At 38.8% G+C, this 17,237-nt stretch overlaps 3 protein-coding genes across 3 annotated transcripts; 1 reads left to right on the forward strand and 2 right to left on the reverse strand.

The window, feature by feature from the left end:
- The first annotated feature begins 1,340 nt into the window (after window positions 1-1,340).
- On the forward strand, window positions 1,341-7,260 carry LOC119915421 (ras-related C3 botulinum toxin substrate 1). Its single transcript, XM_038734953.1, has 6 exons — window positions 1,341-1,654; window positions 3,274-3,345; window positions 3,518-3,635; window positions 4,155-4,217; window positions 4,824-4,983; window positions 5,142-7,260. Exons 1-6 carry the CDS (start codon window positions 1,620-1,622, stop codon window positions 5,270-5,272), a joined length of 579 nt encoding a protein of 192 aa, XP_038590881.1. The 5' UTR covers window positions 1,341-1,619; the 3' UTR covers window positions 5,273-7,260.
- A 60-nt stretch (window positions 7,261-7,320) lies between these two features.
- crym (crystallin, mu) lies at window positions 7,321-12,097 on the reverse strand. Its single transcript, XM_038734952.1, has 8 exons — window positions 11,790-12,097; window positions 11,558-11,708; window positions 10,038-10,100; window positions 9,844-9,945; window positions 8,551-8,734; window positions 8,091-8,212; window positions 7,913-7,997; window positions 7,321-7,807 (listed from the first exon to the last, which is right to left on the reverse strand). Exons 1-8 carry the CDS (start codon window positions 11,954-11,956, stop codon window positions 7,734-7,736), a joined length of 948 nt encoding a protein of 315 aa, XP_038590880.1. The 5' UTR covers window positions 11,957-12,097; the 3' UTR covers window positions 7,321-7,733.
- Window positions 12,098-14,885: 2,788 nt separating this feature from the next.
- Window positions 14,886-16,852, reverse strand: snu13b (SNU13 homolog, small nuclear ribonucleoprotein b (U4/U6.U5)). The gene is made up of 3 exons (XM_038735311.1): window positions 16,661-16,852; window positions 16,346-16,466; window positions 14,886-15,352 (listed from the first exon to the last, which is right to left on the reverse strand). Exons 1-3 carry the CDS (start codon window positions 16,661-16,663, stop codon window positions 15,090-15,092), a joined length of 387 nt encoding a protein of 128 aa, XP_038591239.1. The 5' UTR covers window positions 16,664-16,852; the 3' UTR covers window positions 14,886-15,089.
- Window positions 16,853-17,237: the final 385 nt, after the last annotated feature.

Here is a 17,237-nt window from a genome sequence, read left to right on the forward strand (position 1 = left end):
AGCAAGGAGCTGCTTAGAAACTATCTTTTCAAGGGTTTTTGAAAGAAAAGGCAGTTTAGAGATTGGGAGGTAGTTATCAAGGATGTTGGGGTCAAGGCTAGTTTTCTTTAAAACAGGTTGTACACATGCCGTCTTGACGTAGACCGGGACACAGCCAGTAGATAATAAGCTGTTAAAAATTAAAAGCAGGTGTGGGCTAATATAATCCAAAACTTCTATTAAAAACTTTGCAGGAATCAGATCAAGAGAGCAAGAGGAAGGCTTCATCTTCAACATAATTTCCATAAGTTCTGCCATGGAAATAGAAGAAAAGAAACTCCAAGGATCCTGGGTAGGGTGCATAACATCTAAAAAGGCAGGGTTTGGGCTAATACTGGCTCTTAATAATTCCACCTTACTGACAAAGTGTGTTAAAAATATCTCACAATCTGCATCACAATCAGCAGAGGCACAGGGAGAGGCAGGGTTCACCAACAGATCGAGAGTCTTAAAAAGAAAACTAGGATTGTGCTGGTGGACAGCAATAAGATTTGAGAAATGGTGAGCTCTTGCATCTTTTACCAACCTATTGTACGAAGATAGTAACTCTTTCATGGCCGTGAAATGGACCTGGAGGTGTTTTTCTGCATTCCTGCATTTGCAGCTTCTGATATCTGCATTTACCAGGGTTGCTTTGCAGATTTTAAGTGTTGTTTGTTTTTCAGAGGGGCTATGAGATCAAGGGTTAAGGAACAGAGGGAATTAAAATAGTTGACAATATCATTAGTGGAGGAGATATCAGGGGGCATATTGCTAAATGAACTGAAGAGGGCACCAAATCTAGAGGCACTCTGCTCATTTAAACTTAATACTTTAAACACATTTTCCTGGTTATACTTTTCATTAACACTAACACAGGACTTTTACTTGTAACAGAGCATTTTTACAGTGTGGTATTAGTATAATTAAGTAATGCATCTGATACTTCATTGACCACTGCTTTTACCTTTTATACTCAAATTTGGCCTGTGAGCATTTATAAATGTAAAATTTGAATGCTCTTTAAGTATTTTTACATTGTTATATTGCAATTATGATCTGAATATTTCTTCTCTCATGACCCAGCTCTTAGACCTCGACAAAAGGAGGGAAATACACATACTTGTACTGGGAAGAACAAACAATCATATTTTTTTTTACAGAAATTGCAACGTATTCAGTATTCAGTCTATGGTTGTGTGGTACGCAACTTGTTGACACATCCTGACCACAAAATAAAAATGACTGACCAGTAGATGGCAGGTTTGACAATCCTGCTCTGACCGGATGTGACTTAACGGAGCTGAAACTGAGGGCGTTTTTCCCCTGTCTTGACTCCAGTTTTTTTTTTATCCTGGGTGTTGCCTGCCTGGATTACAACTTTGGTGTTTCACTGGGTGTTGCCGAGAAGCAGAGACAAGCCGGATCATTTCTGTAACGAGAACATTTTCAACTTTTTGGACCGCACTCGAGGCCCTCTCACTTTGTTTACGTTGTGCTTTTCAGGCGACACGGGTTTATTTTAGCCGCTGTTAGCAAGCTAAGCTAACTGAGACCGAGCTGCTGCAACGTTGGCTGGGTGCTAGCGAGACAGCCGTCCGATGCAGGCCATTAAGTGTGTGGTGGTGGGGGACGGGTGAGTTGAACAAGATATTTATCCTTACTTTAACCTCTATAAAGTCTCAGTTTGACTCGCGGTTGTAAGCGAACATAGTTGTTGTCGTTGACCCAGTTAGCAACAGTTGGCTAGCCGCTAACGAGCCTCAGATAACACGCCAACACGAGCGACAGCTGTTGTTGTGCCTGCTCTCCAGTCCAGCTGGGTCAGACAGATTTATCTTCATGCTCCGGTTAGGTGTGACGGGATAGGTCACAATATGTCATTTAATAGACATGACGCAGGCTGCCATGTCGACGGCTAAGCCAGCTAAGTTAACTTACTTGATAGCGCGTCCTACATACAAGTTTTATAACTTAGAAGATTGTTCGCTTAAATTTGTTGCGTAACGTTACACTTTGTATAGTTTTCATTAACCATTCAGCCAGTTAAAGCCTTAGACAACAACTTAATTTAATCTTTATGGTATAGTATATCAGCAATACATTGTCCCCGAACACAATTTAACGTTAACTAAGTCTGATCAGTATACAGTGGTATTACTCAGTAGCATTTTTAATTGATGCATTTCTTTAAAACAAATTTTATATTTATGACTTGAAAATTTACTTGATAACAAACAAACTCTACAAACATTAGCCCTCGCTGCCGATGCAACCCCCCCCCAGGCTTTTAACAAAGCAGAGCATTACCTGCATACAACAATACAGATCTAAATGGAAATGTCTTCATATAAGACATTAACTACTCAAACCCTAATTTAAACATCTTAATAGAGAATGATGTTTATATCTGATAGGACAACAACATTTTCTTAAGCAAGCTTGTCATAATTTTTAGGTCATAGTGTTGACCTCACAGCAGTTCACAGCATTACTTATTAAGAGATTTTAGTGTCTGCAGGCAGATATTGGTACCATTTAGGATTTTATACCTGATTTGAAGACTGTAACCCATTTTTCAGCTCATCTATGGACACTGTCACAAATTTATATTGTAATGTAAAGTCACCCCCTACAACGTGTTGCTGTTTGTATCATCTCACGGTGATAATGGCATTCTAGGACAGTAGTACATTTTAAAGTAGTAGGTCGGTCTAGTGACTGCTGGTGTAGGATGTTGTTCTCTCAAACACAATAACAGAATCACCTATACAATATGCAAACCAGAAATAGGGCTGGGCAATAAAACACTAATGATCATTTTCAAGGTATAATTTTTCTCGATAACAATAAAATAAATATTCAATAAATGTTTGATTTAATTCATTTGAATCATAAACTAAGTAGCACTTAATTTTTTCTATTAAGATATTTATTTTTTAGAGGAAAAGGAAATGAAAAGAGATTTTACTTCATTTTTCTCATGCATAAAAGATTTTTATCATAATTGTTTTGAATGTTCTACCACCATTAACCATCCGGTTTCTTCAGCTTTCACTCAGGAGCAAAAATCAGCCTGTCAACTAGTAAAATTTTCAAGGAGAAAAAAAAAACACAAAAGCAAATCTTGATTCCATTAATGACAGCTATTACCTTGTTGCCTTAATGTCACTGAAGAATATACTGTAATTATCGAACAGTTCTCATTGTTGTATTTTCTCTGTCAATCTTCCCTCCTCTCCTTCCTAATCCTAGGGCTGTGGGTAAAACATGCCTGCTCATCAGCTACACTACCAATGCCTTCCCTGGAGAGTACATCCCCACAGTGTAAGTGACACACCTCTCATTTACAGCTGTGCCCACCAGTGCACCTGGGAAGACTACAATCATATGTTGATAGGCAAATTTTTTGATAAATGTGTTAACGTCTATGCACAGCTTTGTCTCTTCACTCTATTGTACATTACCATGTTTACACTGTACACCTCCCTCCCTGCAGCTTTGACAACTACTCTGCCAATGTGATGGTTGACGGGAAACCAGTGAACCTGGGCCTGTGGGATACAGCAGGACAGGAGGACTACGACAGGCTCAGGCCTCTGTCCTACCCACAGACAGTATGTAGATATCTTTGCATTCATACACAGAAGTAACATCTGCTTGTCTCAGACCACTGCCTTACACTGACCACTACCAGCCAGACAATGTTAGCGTGGACACTGTTTTCACTTTGCCAGGATTGATTTGAGTTATTCACTGGCCCATAATGCTTAAGACAGTCTTTGCACTCTGCAGAGTAGAGCCTTGTATCCACAGTACCTATACACTGTCTGGAGGACGGCTGGAGTGAAAGTGAAAGGGCGCTCTTGTTTGCACTCTTTGTCCTTACAACAAACTGGCCTCTGTGCCAAAGACTCACAGGGAGCTGGAAGTTAGTGAGTTTGAGTTTAACATACAGTCCAGATTAGTCTATTAAGTCAATATTGTATGCTATATTTTTAGCTTTAGCATCACACTGTTGATTAATTGTAATGTTAGGTTGTGATTATTGTTGTTCCAGTTGTAACAGAAACGTCTCCACAGTGCTGATTTAAGTACTTAGTGTTATATTGATGTTTGTCATTTTCCCTCCTCAGGATGTGTTCCTGATTTGCTTTTCACTAGTCAGTCCAGCCTCCTTTGAAAACGTCCGTGCCAAGGTGAGAACAACCTGCTCTTTATCTCTGCAGTATGTTAACCTCTGCCAGTAATGATAGTATTAGGTTTAACTGTTATTCCATTAAATTTCATGGTCTGATCTGCTTGGATGAAGGACTAATTTAGAAGTTTTTGACAGTCGGGATTTCAGCCATTTGACTATGACCAATTCTGTCACAACTCTAAAACTAACAGAGACAGAAACTAAACTCAACTCCTAACTTTATTTTTAGTTCTAGTCATAATCTCTTTTCTCCAAATTGCTAAATTTTATTTAAAAAATAACATCCAAAATGGAGGATCATTTCCAGGCAAAAACTAACTGTTAATGTTGGTCACCTGCAAATACACCATGGCCATTTGTATACAAAAGTTTGTTTAATCATTTTAAAGCAAGCTTTAGATGGTATGTATTATTTAGGGTTCACTTGGTAAAGTGGCAGGAATAAATGTCATATGTTGTAACAGAAGGACTGAGAGTTGTCACATTGTGTTGAATTTGGATAAGAACCAGGAAATTCTTTTAGCTACCCACTCATATTCCACACCATCTACCATACTGTCCATCCACATCTCGCAAACTCTGACTCTGTCCTCTTCTCCCTCAGTGGTACCCTGAGGTGAGACACCACTGCCCCAACACCCCCATCATCCTGGTGGGCACCAAGCTGGACCTGAGAGATGACAAGGACACCATCGAAAAACTCAAGGAGAAGAAACTCTCTCCCATAATCTACCCTCAGGGCCTGGCCATGGCTAAAGAAATAAGTCAGTTGCAACACTACACATATACAGATAAAATGTTTAAAAATAACTTTATCATCAGTAAATGAAGGTCTAATACTGAAACATTGCCAGCTTATAATTTTTCTTTGCAAATTGTGAATTGTTATGCCATTTCCTTTTTCCTCTCCTCTTCCCGCCAGGTTCAGTGAAGTATCTGGAATGCTCCGCTTTGACCCAGCGCGGCCTTAAGACGGTGTTTGACGAAGCCATCAGGGCGGTCCTGTGCCCCCCACCCATCAAGAAGAGGAAGAGGAAGTGCAGAGTATTGTAATGGAGAACCACAGGGAGTAGAAAATACAATTGCAGTCAGAACTCAGCTTCTCAGAAGGAAGACGATTATTGCTGGGTTCCCCAAATATCTATTCACCCCGTGTCCTTGCTTACATAGAAGCTCTGGTAGACCAGACTTCCATATGAAAGAGCTTCACAGATTTAAGCAGCGCTGAAGGTTTTCTGTCAGATGTGGTTTACATCTGTTTAGTCCTTTCAAACTGACAGGAATGAAGTGACTTTGCTAAGGCCTTTGGGGAATGTGAGGGTAGGGGATTTGATTTGGGATATGGGGTTGATTAAGGAGAAAGATGGAGGATTTTACAAACAAAAAAAAGTAATTTTTCTCAGACATGTGAAGAAACACTACTTGAATGTGATTTTATCATGAAGTTATTGTCAATGTAACTCTATAAGAGAAGGAGGTCCTGCACTGCACTCTTTTCCCTACACACTAAGAGATTCCTGCTGCCTTGATGACATTTTATTTTAAGAAAAAAAAAAAGTTTTTTTTAGAAGCTTTAATTTCTCCATGTTTCACTGTCAGTCTCTTGTCAGCTGTGGTTGATGAATCGTTTTGTTTACATGTGTCATCTGACTAGACTGAGGTGTTGCCAAAATTCAGGTCATCACTGTAGTCAATCCATGAACACTAAAATTCCTTTTAATTTTGTTTTAAACTGTACAAGATACCATCATAGAGTCCTGTAGAAACACTTTAACATTTGTAGGGGAACCTCGGCATTTTTTTAACCTTCTTTTCCCATGTTTTGTCTATGTGATTAATTGGGACAATTTTTTTTAATTGGTCCAGTATTGAGCAAGCATGCTGCAGCTGGCAGCAGTGAAGCAGGGCTGCAACATACTCTTGTGGGCAATTGCACCCTGGCAATGTACGTCCATTAGTGCAGTCAGATTGTTATTCAGAGTCGGGCAACATCCCTACAAAGCTAGCCTTTTTAAAAAGAGTAAAGAGTCCTTTTTGTTTCACCAGAAACAGTTGCTGTATTGCTCTCATCAAAGTCATCAGACTCCCTACCGCTGCCTCGATCAGTTAGTTTGGGTTATTGTCTGACTTTGGTGTTTTTAACAACACCAGTACCACAAACAAACTAAATAACCAATGCAGCGGTAGAACAGCAACTGCTGTGTTCTGCGAGGTAAAACTGCTGTTTTTATCAATGGAGCCTGGTAGCTTTAACGAGGGCGATATAGCAAAAGGATCTTACTCTTTAAAAAAGGATCTCTGTCAGGATCCTTTATCCTTCCACAGTGTTGTCACACACGTAATAACAATCTGAGCCTGTCAATGACAAAAATGTGGCCTATTAGTCACACAGACACAAATAAGGGGGGAAGAAAATGTTGATGCATACTAAAGTTACCCTGTCACTGACTTATAACCATTGTTGTATCAGCTGCTAAGATAAGTAATAATTACTCTCTACAATTAACGCTTTTCAGATGAATCCATTGCTCTCTTCTCACTATGCGCTGAGTAAACACAGTATTTTATGACTGTCAGGCATGTGAAGGTGCAGTGTAGCCACTGTTGTGCTGGATTATTTGCAAACTACCTGTAAAGGTTTTCATCATTTCATCCTCACTAAAGTCTTGCTCAGAAAGTGCTTTGGATATTCAGGCTTTTTTCTCAGCATATGATGTTCATATTGCTATCATGATGGTATGTAACCATGTCATTTTGACTCCATCTATTAGTGTTTTACGACGTCTATGAGCCAGTGTATTAATGTGTGATGTACAGTGTGAGCAGTGAGTATTCACCAAGTACATTTTATTTTGAAATGAGCAGTGATCAATTGCATGGGTGTTCTGGGGAGCCATTGTAAATCTGGACTCATTTTTGATCAGTGTTTCCATGGTGCGATGGAAGTGCACACTTGCATTTACTTTCGTGCTAAATGTGGTTTCATTTTCACACCATAATATGCAATTTTTTTTAAAGCAAATAAATTCATTTAAAATGCTCTCTTGTATTTTATATCTTCTGTCCAACCACAATAGTTCGGGGGAAAAATCAGTAATTAGTAAGATGGAACTAAAGATTTATTTTACCCCTCATTTGTTTAGTCTATAAAATGTGAAATATGTCCATCACAATTTCCCAGAGCCCAATGACATGTCTCCAAGGTGATAGTTTTCATCTGACCCACCAGTGTAAAACAATGAAAATTGATTCACAATCATAAAAAACACATGAAGCAAATTTGCACATTTAAGAAGCTGAAACCAGCGAATGCCAATTGCCTATGAGGGAAGGTTTATCAGGTTATACAGCATGTATATATATACACACACACGTTTGTTTCCAGGATGGATAAACTTAAGTAAAATCCATTTAGATTGAAATATTATTTCTTGTACTTTCTTATATTGCCTTGATCTTTATCAGCTTGCGTGGCATAAAGGTCAAGATGTCAGGTTTTAAGTACACAGTCACTTCATGGTTGGCTGGCTTTGGCTTTCCATTGTTCAAATACCAGTTTTGCTGACACTGCATCCTCAACTCCCATTCCTGTTATTGTTATAAGACAAAAGAGAAAAAAGTCATGTTTACACTGAATACCTTGAAGAAATTGTTTTGTTAATGAGGGTTTGTCCTGCGTCAGTTAGGGCTTACCAAGGGATTTGAACACTGTTGTCTTGTTTCTGTGGGCGGGTTTTGTCCCGTTAATAACATCTCCAAGCTCTGCGAATACCTCAACCTGAAAACAAGATACACAATCATATGTTTCCACGCCAATTACACACCTCAGTCATCTAAAAGAGGCAGTTAGAAAGCACAACGACGGACTGACCCCAGAGAGAATGACGTCCCCGGACTCAGTCATTGCTCCCTCCCTGGTGTCAGTGTACACCACCGCCTCCTTCATCAACACGTCGTCCAGCTCCCGCCAGTTTGGCCTGCAAGCTCCCACCGCTGATAATATACAGACATTTTATTTTCAAAGTGACATAATTCACAGTATTTCTTTTACTGCAACAGCATTGATAGAAAATCCTGCAAATAATTTTTTAATATACAAGGTAGTTTATTTGTCATTATACAATAAAAGGTTGTATAAAGAAAAAGTTTGTTGTCCCTTCATGCTACACACAGTACTCAACAAATGATAACTGTACATATTATTGTAAACAATATGTACAGTTATTCATATAGACACCTTCAGTATACATACACATAAATTCTGGCATATTTGCAGGGTGGATATCTAAATTTCCTCTTTAATTTTGCTTGTGTTAATTATTTCTTCTCACCTGCCACATGGGCTCCGGGTTTGACCCACTGACCAAAGAGCACTGGCTCTGTACATGTGGTTACTGTCACAATGGCGTCTGCTCCCCTCACCGCCTCCTCCACTGAGATGCACGCTGTCACCGGACCACTGACAGATTGGCAAAACCTCTCCGCTCTCTCTCTTGTGCGGCTCCACACACGCACCTGTGGTGAACATCCAGGGGAAGCATTAAAGACCAAACACTTAAAGTATATGCAACTGTCACAAAACTAATTCAACAGAAATCAGTGAGAAAGTCAACACTTAGGAGAGATATGTGAGCATGATACACCTACCACTTGATAACAAATGTCATTTGTTTAGTTTCCTTTTATTTAGTGATAGTGTGACATTTTAGGAAATACGCTTTCTTGCCCAGAGTTAGTTCAAAACTAATACCAGTCTCATGTCTGTATCCAAAATATGAAGCCAGCAGCTGGTTAGCTTAGCTTAGCAACTGGAGACAAGGGGAAACAGCGAGCCTGGCTCTGTCCAAAGGTAAAGGTTATTGTGCTCACTAATTTAACAACACTTTATATCTTGTTTAATCTGTACAAAAAAAACAAAGCTGCTGCAGGAAATCTAGAAGGGATTTCCATCTAACTCAAGGTTTTAGAAATTGTTTCCACAGTGAATTAAACTGAATTAAAGTATGAGTTTTTTTGTGAAGTATATGGCTTTAACAAAGGATTTATAGCTAGAGATGCATTTATATATCACCATACACTATTGGTGGCCTTAGTACCACTTATTTTAACTACTGACATCTGGCCAACATTGGAACTGAATTTTACTTCCTGGAGCAGAGATGCCAGAAAGTCACTGCAGCTTGCCGGCACATAACAGTGGTAGGTGAATTTTGTTACCTTTGGACAGAGCCAGGCTAGTAGTTTCCCTTCGTTTCCAGTCTTTATATTTACCATACAGATTTGACAATGGTTTCAATCTTGTCATCTAACTCTGGGACAGGTTTGCATTTCCTAATATGTTATACTATAAATACCTTCAAGGTGAATTAAGAAAAAGTAGGAATTCATAAAGTAGGAAAGCTTAAGGTTTTTGTGTTGTCCCACTTTATCGTGTGAATACAGTGGGATATGCTTAGCACACAAATAACTTTCTGTGCAGCCTAGATCCTTTAGGTTCCTATAAAAATCTTATGTTGGAAATATTGAGTCACAATAGTACCCCACTTGTGCTAAACTGATGAATGCAGACTTCTGTTCAGACGTGCTATTCATACATTTTCATAGATATAGTTTTGTAATTGTACCTCTTTAAATGAAAACATCTCTGTGAAGACATTGTAATGACTCAGGGCCTGTTTGCCGGTCCCCAAGATGGCCAGCACCTCTGCTTCAGGACGCATCAGCAGCTGCGTAACAAAAAAACACCCAGACAAGTTAGAATAAGGAGTGCAAGATTAGAGAGTGTGAAAAGATTTTTAAAAATGGAAAACACAAGGACCTTAGCAGAGATGGCAGAGGCTGCAGCTGTCCTCATGCCTGTGATGACATCTCCATCCATGACCTGTGTGAAACAAACAGAATATAGTCACATTTTGTTTGTGTATTTATCTTATTTTAATGTAAAATGTACTTTTTGTCCATTATAACGCAAACAGTGTAGATGAGTTGCCTTTATCCACGGACTGCTAGCTTCTTGCCATTCTGTAAGAGCAACTTGTCTAACAACAGCAAACGCTTCTCTCTCTTCATTTCTCTTGTTGAACAGGACATTTATGTCTGGCTGTTTGTCTTGCCATTCGGGACCTGCAACCATAGATATAGAAATGCAGATACATCGTTCGCAATTTGACGTGCGTCTGCCATAATGGGGCAGTCAAGATCTACTAGTGTGTGTATAGAGAGATGCAGACTACAAAATTTATTGTAACTCACATCTGAACGGATTTAGTTTGTTATAAACGAGAAATTGAACTGGTTACTTATTACAATATTAATTCCACTGGGACACGCAGGCTATCCGATCTATGAACAGGCGACATCAAGTGTAAATTATTTAGAATTTCAGTTTTGTGAGTTTCTCCAAAAATGTAGATTTAGACTTCAGCATTTTGTCCCCAAGGAGGGATTTGTTTTCACAGCACCGTACACATCAGACAACAACAGCACACAGTAACGACATACAAGGACAGACAACAGTACACTCTCAGGCCAGTTCAGCAAGGCCTTTAATTTAAGGTGGCTATGGCTGGGACAAGGCTTTTCCCAAAGCAAGCCCTCCTGCATCTCAGTGCTCTGTACCTGCGCCCAGAGGGCAGTAGGGTAAGATGGTGCTTAAGTGGGTGTGTGATGTCCTATGCTTTTGAGGTTGCAGTGCGTGCAATGGCCTTAATCTTTAGTTCTGCTAGGTTGGGTGTGAGGAGACCAGTTGTTGGTTATGTGTGTAAGTTTGGTCTGATTAGTAACAGATAACATGTTATGGAAGTATGTGGAACAGTACAATAGGATGGACTAAATAATACACTAATAAAACAAGAGGAGAAGATGGGAGGGGCAACATAAGAGTCTTTTAAGCTTGGGTTTGAGGATTATTGATAGTCTTTGGTTGCTCCTTTTAGGGATGTCATGAGTGTGTTAGTCAAAATTGAGTCCAGTATCACTCCGAGGTATTTGAAACTGTGAGATGAGAATGGGATGCTGAAGTGAGGACAGACTATTAGATTAGATTAGATTATTTCCTTTGTTTTGCTGACATTGAGGTGAAGGTGGTTATCCTCGCACCACTGGGTGAAGTGTGCAACAGTGTTGCGATAGTCCAGAGAAGAGTGGATATCTGTGAGTAGGGCAAGAATGGCTTTGTCATCCGAGTATTTTAGGTAAGTCGTGATCGGTGATGGACTGATGCATTCTTCTCCGTTGTTGCCTTCCCCAGGACCTACATGTTTTTATGTAGCATTATTCTACAGCAGGATTTTAATGTGTCATTTATGAGTAATTTATGCATGAAATACTTTTACTCACAGCCTTTACATTCCCATACTCTGGGTCCAGCAGCACCACCGTGGCTTTAATGGCAGGCAACGTTGAACCAACTTCCCTGTCGTAGAAACACACTAACTTTGTGGACAGGAGTCCGTCATTCTCCATGTATGTAGGCATCAATCCCAGGTAGCTGTAAAAGCGAACGAGCCAGCAACAGACAGTTAATGTTTCATTTGTTAAAACTACACTTGGAAGTACCGAACAAGCCTACCCGTTGTATTTCTGCAAGGGCAATGCGGAGCGCACAGGCTGGATCACCTCTGCGATGTCTCGTCTGGAGAATTTCCCCAGAGCCTCCTCCAGACGAGGGATCAGCTCTCTGTAATGCAGCAAGCGCTCAACTTCACGCTCCCATATGATAACAGGAGGTCCAGACATGATTCCCGGTCTCGCGATTCAGATGGGACGATAACTAGTGTAAAAGTGTTTGGTCCAAATCTCGGACCCCTGACTGTTTCCGAGTTATATTCAAGAGCTGCTGAAAGGCTCTTTGAACTCTGTGGGAAGAGGAGGAGCTGGAGCAGGTCTTTCCAGTTCATAGGAAGTGTCTAACTTTCCTGACACAAGAACATTTTATTGAATTTTTTTTGTATGTTGAAGATACATACGTTTAGGTAACAAAATTTAACACGATTTTATCCACAGCTTTTTTTAAATGACTAAAATATTTGATCAACTTATTTCAGAATCGCTTTGATCAAATAACTTTGTGAAAAAATTCTGATGAAATAGGAAGTTTGTAGTTCGAGTGAGACAAGCGGCAGCCAGAACTGAAGTCAAGCCAGCTTCCACTTCGAAAACGAAAGTCAAGCCAGCCCTCGCGCTGTTTTTCTAGGTATTACAGTAACGTCGTGTCGCAGCACATTTCAAAATAAAAGTGAGCTTCTGCTGAACATAATGCAATTGATATGGCAGAAACGATTGAATAAATAAATTAATGCTTAAGACACCACAAGTATCTAAAGAAAATATTACATTCTCACAGAAAGCTTACTACATTCAGCCAAGATTCAAACTCATGTGAAAAGAAAACCTTCTGTTTCCACTAACTCATTTCACTTCACAGTGACAACAGACCACCTCAGGGAGACCCTCTGTCAATATCAGAGCAATCTGATGTAGTTTTTAAAAAAAGTTACAGCCCTTGAAAGTGTGTAATATTTTCACTGAATTTCCTGATTTCAGTTTGATGTAAAAAGGAAACTTCCTTTTTCCACTAACTAATTTCACTTCACAGTGATAATAGACCACATCAGGGAGACCCTCTGTCAATATCAGAGCTATCTGATGTAGGTTTTTAAAGTTACAGCCCTTGAAAGTGTGTAATATTTTCACTATTCGCCAATATTTAAACGCAGTCAAGATGGATGTATACGTGTATGTAGGCTATTTATGTAGCCTATATAAATAGACTAATTGTAGCCTATATATTGATTTATTTTAATTAATACATTACCATATTTTAATATAGGCCTACACTTAAATATATGTTGTGTGTGTATCATGAATGAACTACAAATTTCGTTTTGTTATGCAGCCTAGTGCTGTAAAATGACTAATAAACAACCTTGTACCTTTCTCTAAACCTATGAAAGTGTCTCAGTCAAAATGTAATTCAATGTTTGTAACGTTGATATATTATTGTCGCATATGTTGACATCTTGGAGGTATACAGATGAAATAACTTTTAATTAAAAAACATTAGAACTATAATGTAACACGGTAGTAAAAGCAGGGAACCTGTAGGCTATGCCTACAGAAGCTTAGAAACAAACAACAGAACAACCAGCTGACCAAGATGAAAGACAGAAAGGGGTAAAAACCATATAAGGCCTACACAGTCGACTACTAGTAGGCCTATAAAAGAGGTATTGGCTTCTGATCCTCAAACTTGAGACCTCTATTAAAATGAATGAATTATCAGGGTGATTCTTTTGTGGCAGTCCACCTCCACAGTTTGTCCAGTTAGAACAATTAATGATGTTGGTAATCTGTCCAATCCAATGACACTGTCACAGTCTTTGTTCTTGTGACTTGTTTATTGTAGAAATGGAAATCTAGTATGAGCAGAGGTGTGTGTGTGTGTGTGTGTGTAACAGTGAAGAGAGACTGGGGCTATGTTGTTCTCTTCATTTGTTGAAAAAGGTCTTATGTTGTGAGAGTACCCTGACAATCATCTTTGAAATTTTAACCTTGTCCGTTGTAGATCCAATGTGAAATGTGTGAAAGGTGGTTGTATGAGCAGTGCCTTGCTATGGACACCAGAGACCTGAAGAAAGCAAGAAAATCAAAGTGGAATTGCTCTGTGTGCCTGTAATACATCGCATCCCACCAATATATCTTGTATGGACAAGGAAGTAATGATCCAAGATACACACATATGCACATTCTGAACAATTACATATTTTTTGTAATATATACACATAGCCTACTTTTATTTTATTTATTTATTTAAGATGTTTAATATTTTGTCTATACAAATACATGTGTATATATATCTGGAAAATAATGTGCAGTGTCTGTGTGTTTATATGTGTGTGTATATATATGTGGAAATGTTTATATGTGTATACATTTTGAAAATGGACATGAGACTACTTTGATATTGGCTGACTGTTATTCTGTGGTCACTTGAAGCGGACACTTTCAAGGGCTGTAACTTTAAAAACCTACATCAGATTGCTCTGATATTGACAGAGGGTCTCCGCTGTCACTGTGAAGTGAAATGAGTTAGTGGAAACAGACGGTTTTCTTTTTACATGAGTTTGAATTTTGGCTGAATGTAGTAAGCTTTCTGTGAGAATGTAATATTTTCTTTAGATACTTGTGGTGTCTTAAGCATTAATTTATTTATTCAATCGTTTCTGCTATATCAATAATAATGCCTAGAAAAAACGCGCATCGCAAAACAGCGCGAGGGCTGGCTTGACTGCAGTCAGCCAGAAGCGTTGACAATAAAAATGTGAAATTTTGTAGTTTTCATTAGAATTACACAGTGTGTTTAACATATGTGCGATTTAAGTGATCCCTTAATTATCTTTAGCAATGTATTTAGAGTATATAAATAGTGGTGAGAGACTGGTGACGCAATCCAAGGCCTGGACCACATGGTGGCAACACCTCCAGGTGAAGTTAGCTGCTATTGCATTTGGCTGCAATTAAAACTTGCCAACTATCTCTACAGCCCACATCAATTCTAATATTAATCGCAAATGTCTTTAGATGCATCTGATGTTGTGAAAGGTCCACTACATAATCTGAATGAAAACCACAATTAGCATGACAATTCTAAATGAACACAACACAGTTTAAATAAAAATTTTATTATGAATCAGACAATGCTTTGGCAAACTGAAATGGACGCACTGTCCTAAAAAGTAAGAAAAAAATTCTTGTCATGCATAACAACCATTTCTTTTTAATCAAACAGGAGACAAGATTATTTTCAATCTGGAATATGTCTCCTTCTTCAAGGAGACTTTGTCACAACAGAAAAAAACAAACAAAAAATTCACACAAGAAGTCTCTCAATAGCCAGTTGAACAGACTGAATCTGCGGTTTGAGCTGAGACCCCTCCTTTATGGTGACTGAGGTAGCAATGACAGGGCGCGACACCCCACAGGCCCGGCCCAGGGCCTGCTTGGACCGGACAAACACGTACGGGACGTTCTTGTCCTCACAGAGCAGTGGCAGGTGGAGAATGATCTCCAGTGGTTCAGCATCAGCAGCCATCACAATAAACTCAGCGATGCCTCTGTTCAGGGTTTTAGTGGCTGAGGAAGAAGTAGATCACAGTTAGTAGTACTATATATTTTACGTAATCCCTGTTACATCATCATAAACCGTTTCAGCAGCCGACTGGTTTAAGAACAGCTTCTGTGATGTGACACCACCAACACACTGTACTGTGTTTCTGATTAAACAAAAACAACACCCCTCTAACAACCAGCAACAGTCTTTGAGACAGTATGGGATTAACATCATAGTAGGGCTACAATTAACGACTATTTTCTCGATTATTCAATTAGTTGTTTAGTCTATAAAATGATGTCCTCAAATGTCTTGTTTTGTCCACAACCCAAAGATATTCAAGTTTACTGTCAGGAGTAATGAAAATATTCACATTTAGAAGGTGGGAATCAGAATTTTTCTTAAAAACCAATTAAGTCTATTATTAAAATAGTTGGCAATTAATTTAATAGTTGACAACTAATTGGGTATTTGATTATTTATTGCAGCTCTACATCACACAGAAATGTATTTGCCTATATAGTGATCCATTAAAACAGTCATTTTGTTTTGTTTTAAACAACCAGCTGTCATATTTAATTTGTTACCATGTATGAAAAACAAAAAAGAAAACCGCAGTTGAGAAGCTGCAAGAGGACATTTGAGTTTTTTGTATAAAAAATGACTGAAAGATTAATCAATAATCCAGATATTTGGCGATTCATTTTCTGTCGATCTACTAATTGATTGACTAAGCGTTGCAGCTGTGGCGCTGAAGTACTTGATTCCAAGGTGGGTTAATATAAAGTGCAATTGGACTTTGATGAAGTGATTTTTCCAGGTCCGGATCTTTATAATGGACATAATGAGACGCACAAGTCCAGCTTGTTTGTGCTTATTGAGGTGAAAATACACGTTTCACAAACCTTTCTGATGTCAAATTAACGTTACCTCGGAAAGTGGACAGTCAGATTCCCACTTTGTATCTGGACCCACTAACTAGTTACATTCTTGTCCCAAAACTTTTGTTTCCTCACCTTCGTTAGCCCCCTTCCTCAGCTGTTTGTAGTTTGAGGCTTGCTGCACCAGGTCCAGGATGGTTTTGGTCAGCGTGGCGTCGGCAAGGGGGTAGGCCTTTGGGTTCACTTGAGCTTCAGTCTGGTTATGGTACATAAAACAAAAAAAACACATTAACCACGGGAAAGCAGTAAGGTATGAAGAGATATGGAGTGAAAGACGATGATGTTGTGAGTTAAAGGTTAGTTCGTTCTACAGCAGTTTCTATAGCTTGCTAGAAGATAGCTCGTCTGTGTTAGCTTGTTAGTTAACGTTACATTCGGAACAACACTCACCATCGTGAACAGTTTTTTCTGGTATTCCGGCCCTCTCGGCGAAATGCTTCACGGAGGACTATTTTCTTTCACCTAAGTTTGGAAAGAGCAACAAGACGCAATGCGTATTTTATTTAAGTAGTTTTGTGGCTCTACGAACTCTCTAAGCTCTGTTACAAGCACCAAGTCCTAACGTTTACCGCACGTGTGAAGGGACGCACATGCGCACTTGGGAAACCAGCTAAAACGACCGGAAGTGTCTGCTGTTTGCTCAATTAAATAAAAAATAAATAAAAATGTATACAATACATGCAATTTTAATTTCTACTTGGCATAGGCCTATATGAACATGCGGCTTATTGTTACTCAATGTTTACTGTAATTACTTTTACGTTTTTGAATATTTGTACTTTATGTATTTTGGTTTGTTTTCATTTTTATTCCCGGTACTTTTTTATATCCTTATTATTTGACTGACTTATGCAGATAAATCATTTTGTGTTATAATGCAGTTATGTTGCAATGTTGTTACTTTATTTATTTTTCCCAATAAAAACAAAACAATCATCTGAACAAAATGTCAGGTGTGTTAATCAGC

Source organism: Micropterus salmoides, unplaced genomic scaffold, assembly GCF_014851395.1.
Source record: "Micropterus salmoides isolate LMB-PRFRI ecotype aquatic unplaced genomic scaffold, ASM1485139v1 Ms_hic_scaffold_21, whole genome shotgun sequence".
NCBI classification, from domain to species: Eukaryota; Metazoa; Chordata; class Actinopteri; order Centrarchiformes; family Centrarchidae; genus Micropterus; species Micropterus salmoides.

Bases quoted from the DNA above. Each gene is read 5' to 3' on its own strand.
- crym (XM_038734952.1), bottom strand. From the start codon at position 11,956: ATGTCTGGACCTCCTGTTATCATATGGGAGCGTGAAGTTGAGCGCTTG. The intron at 11,709-11,789 runs GTAGGCTTGTTC...TCGCTTTTACAG, and splicing joins CCCTTGCAGAAATACAACGG to CTACCTGGGATTGATGCCTA. The intron at 8,213-8,550 runs GTGAGAAGAAAT...GTATATTATCAG, and splicing joins ACCCGGAGCCCATGTGGCAG to CGGTGGGAGCTTGCAGGCCA.
- snu13b (XM_038735311.1), bottom strand. The intron at 15,353-16,345 runs GTGAGGAAACAA...CTTCTTCCTCAG, and splicing joins GAGGAAGGGGGCTAACGAAG to CCACTAAAACCCTGAACAGA.
- LOC119915421 (XM_038734953.1), top strand. From the start codon at position 1,620: ATGCAGGCCATTAAGTGTGTGGTGGTGGGGGACGG. The intron at 1,655-3,273 runs GTGAGTTGAACA...TCCTAATCCTAG, and splicing joins TGTGTGGTGGTGGGGGACGG to GGCTGTGGGTAAAACATGCC. The intron at 4,984-5,141 runs GTCAGTTGCAAC...TCTTCCCGCCAG, and splicing joins GGCCATGGCTAAAGAAATAA to GTTCAGTGAAGTATCTGGAA.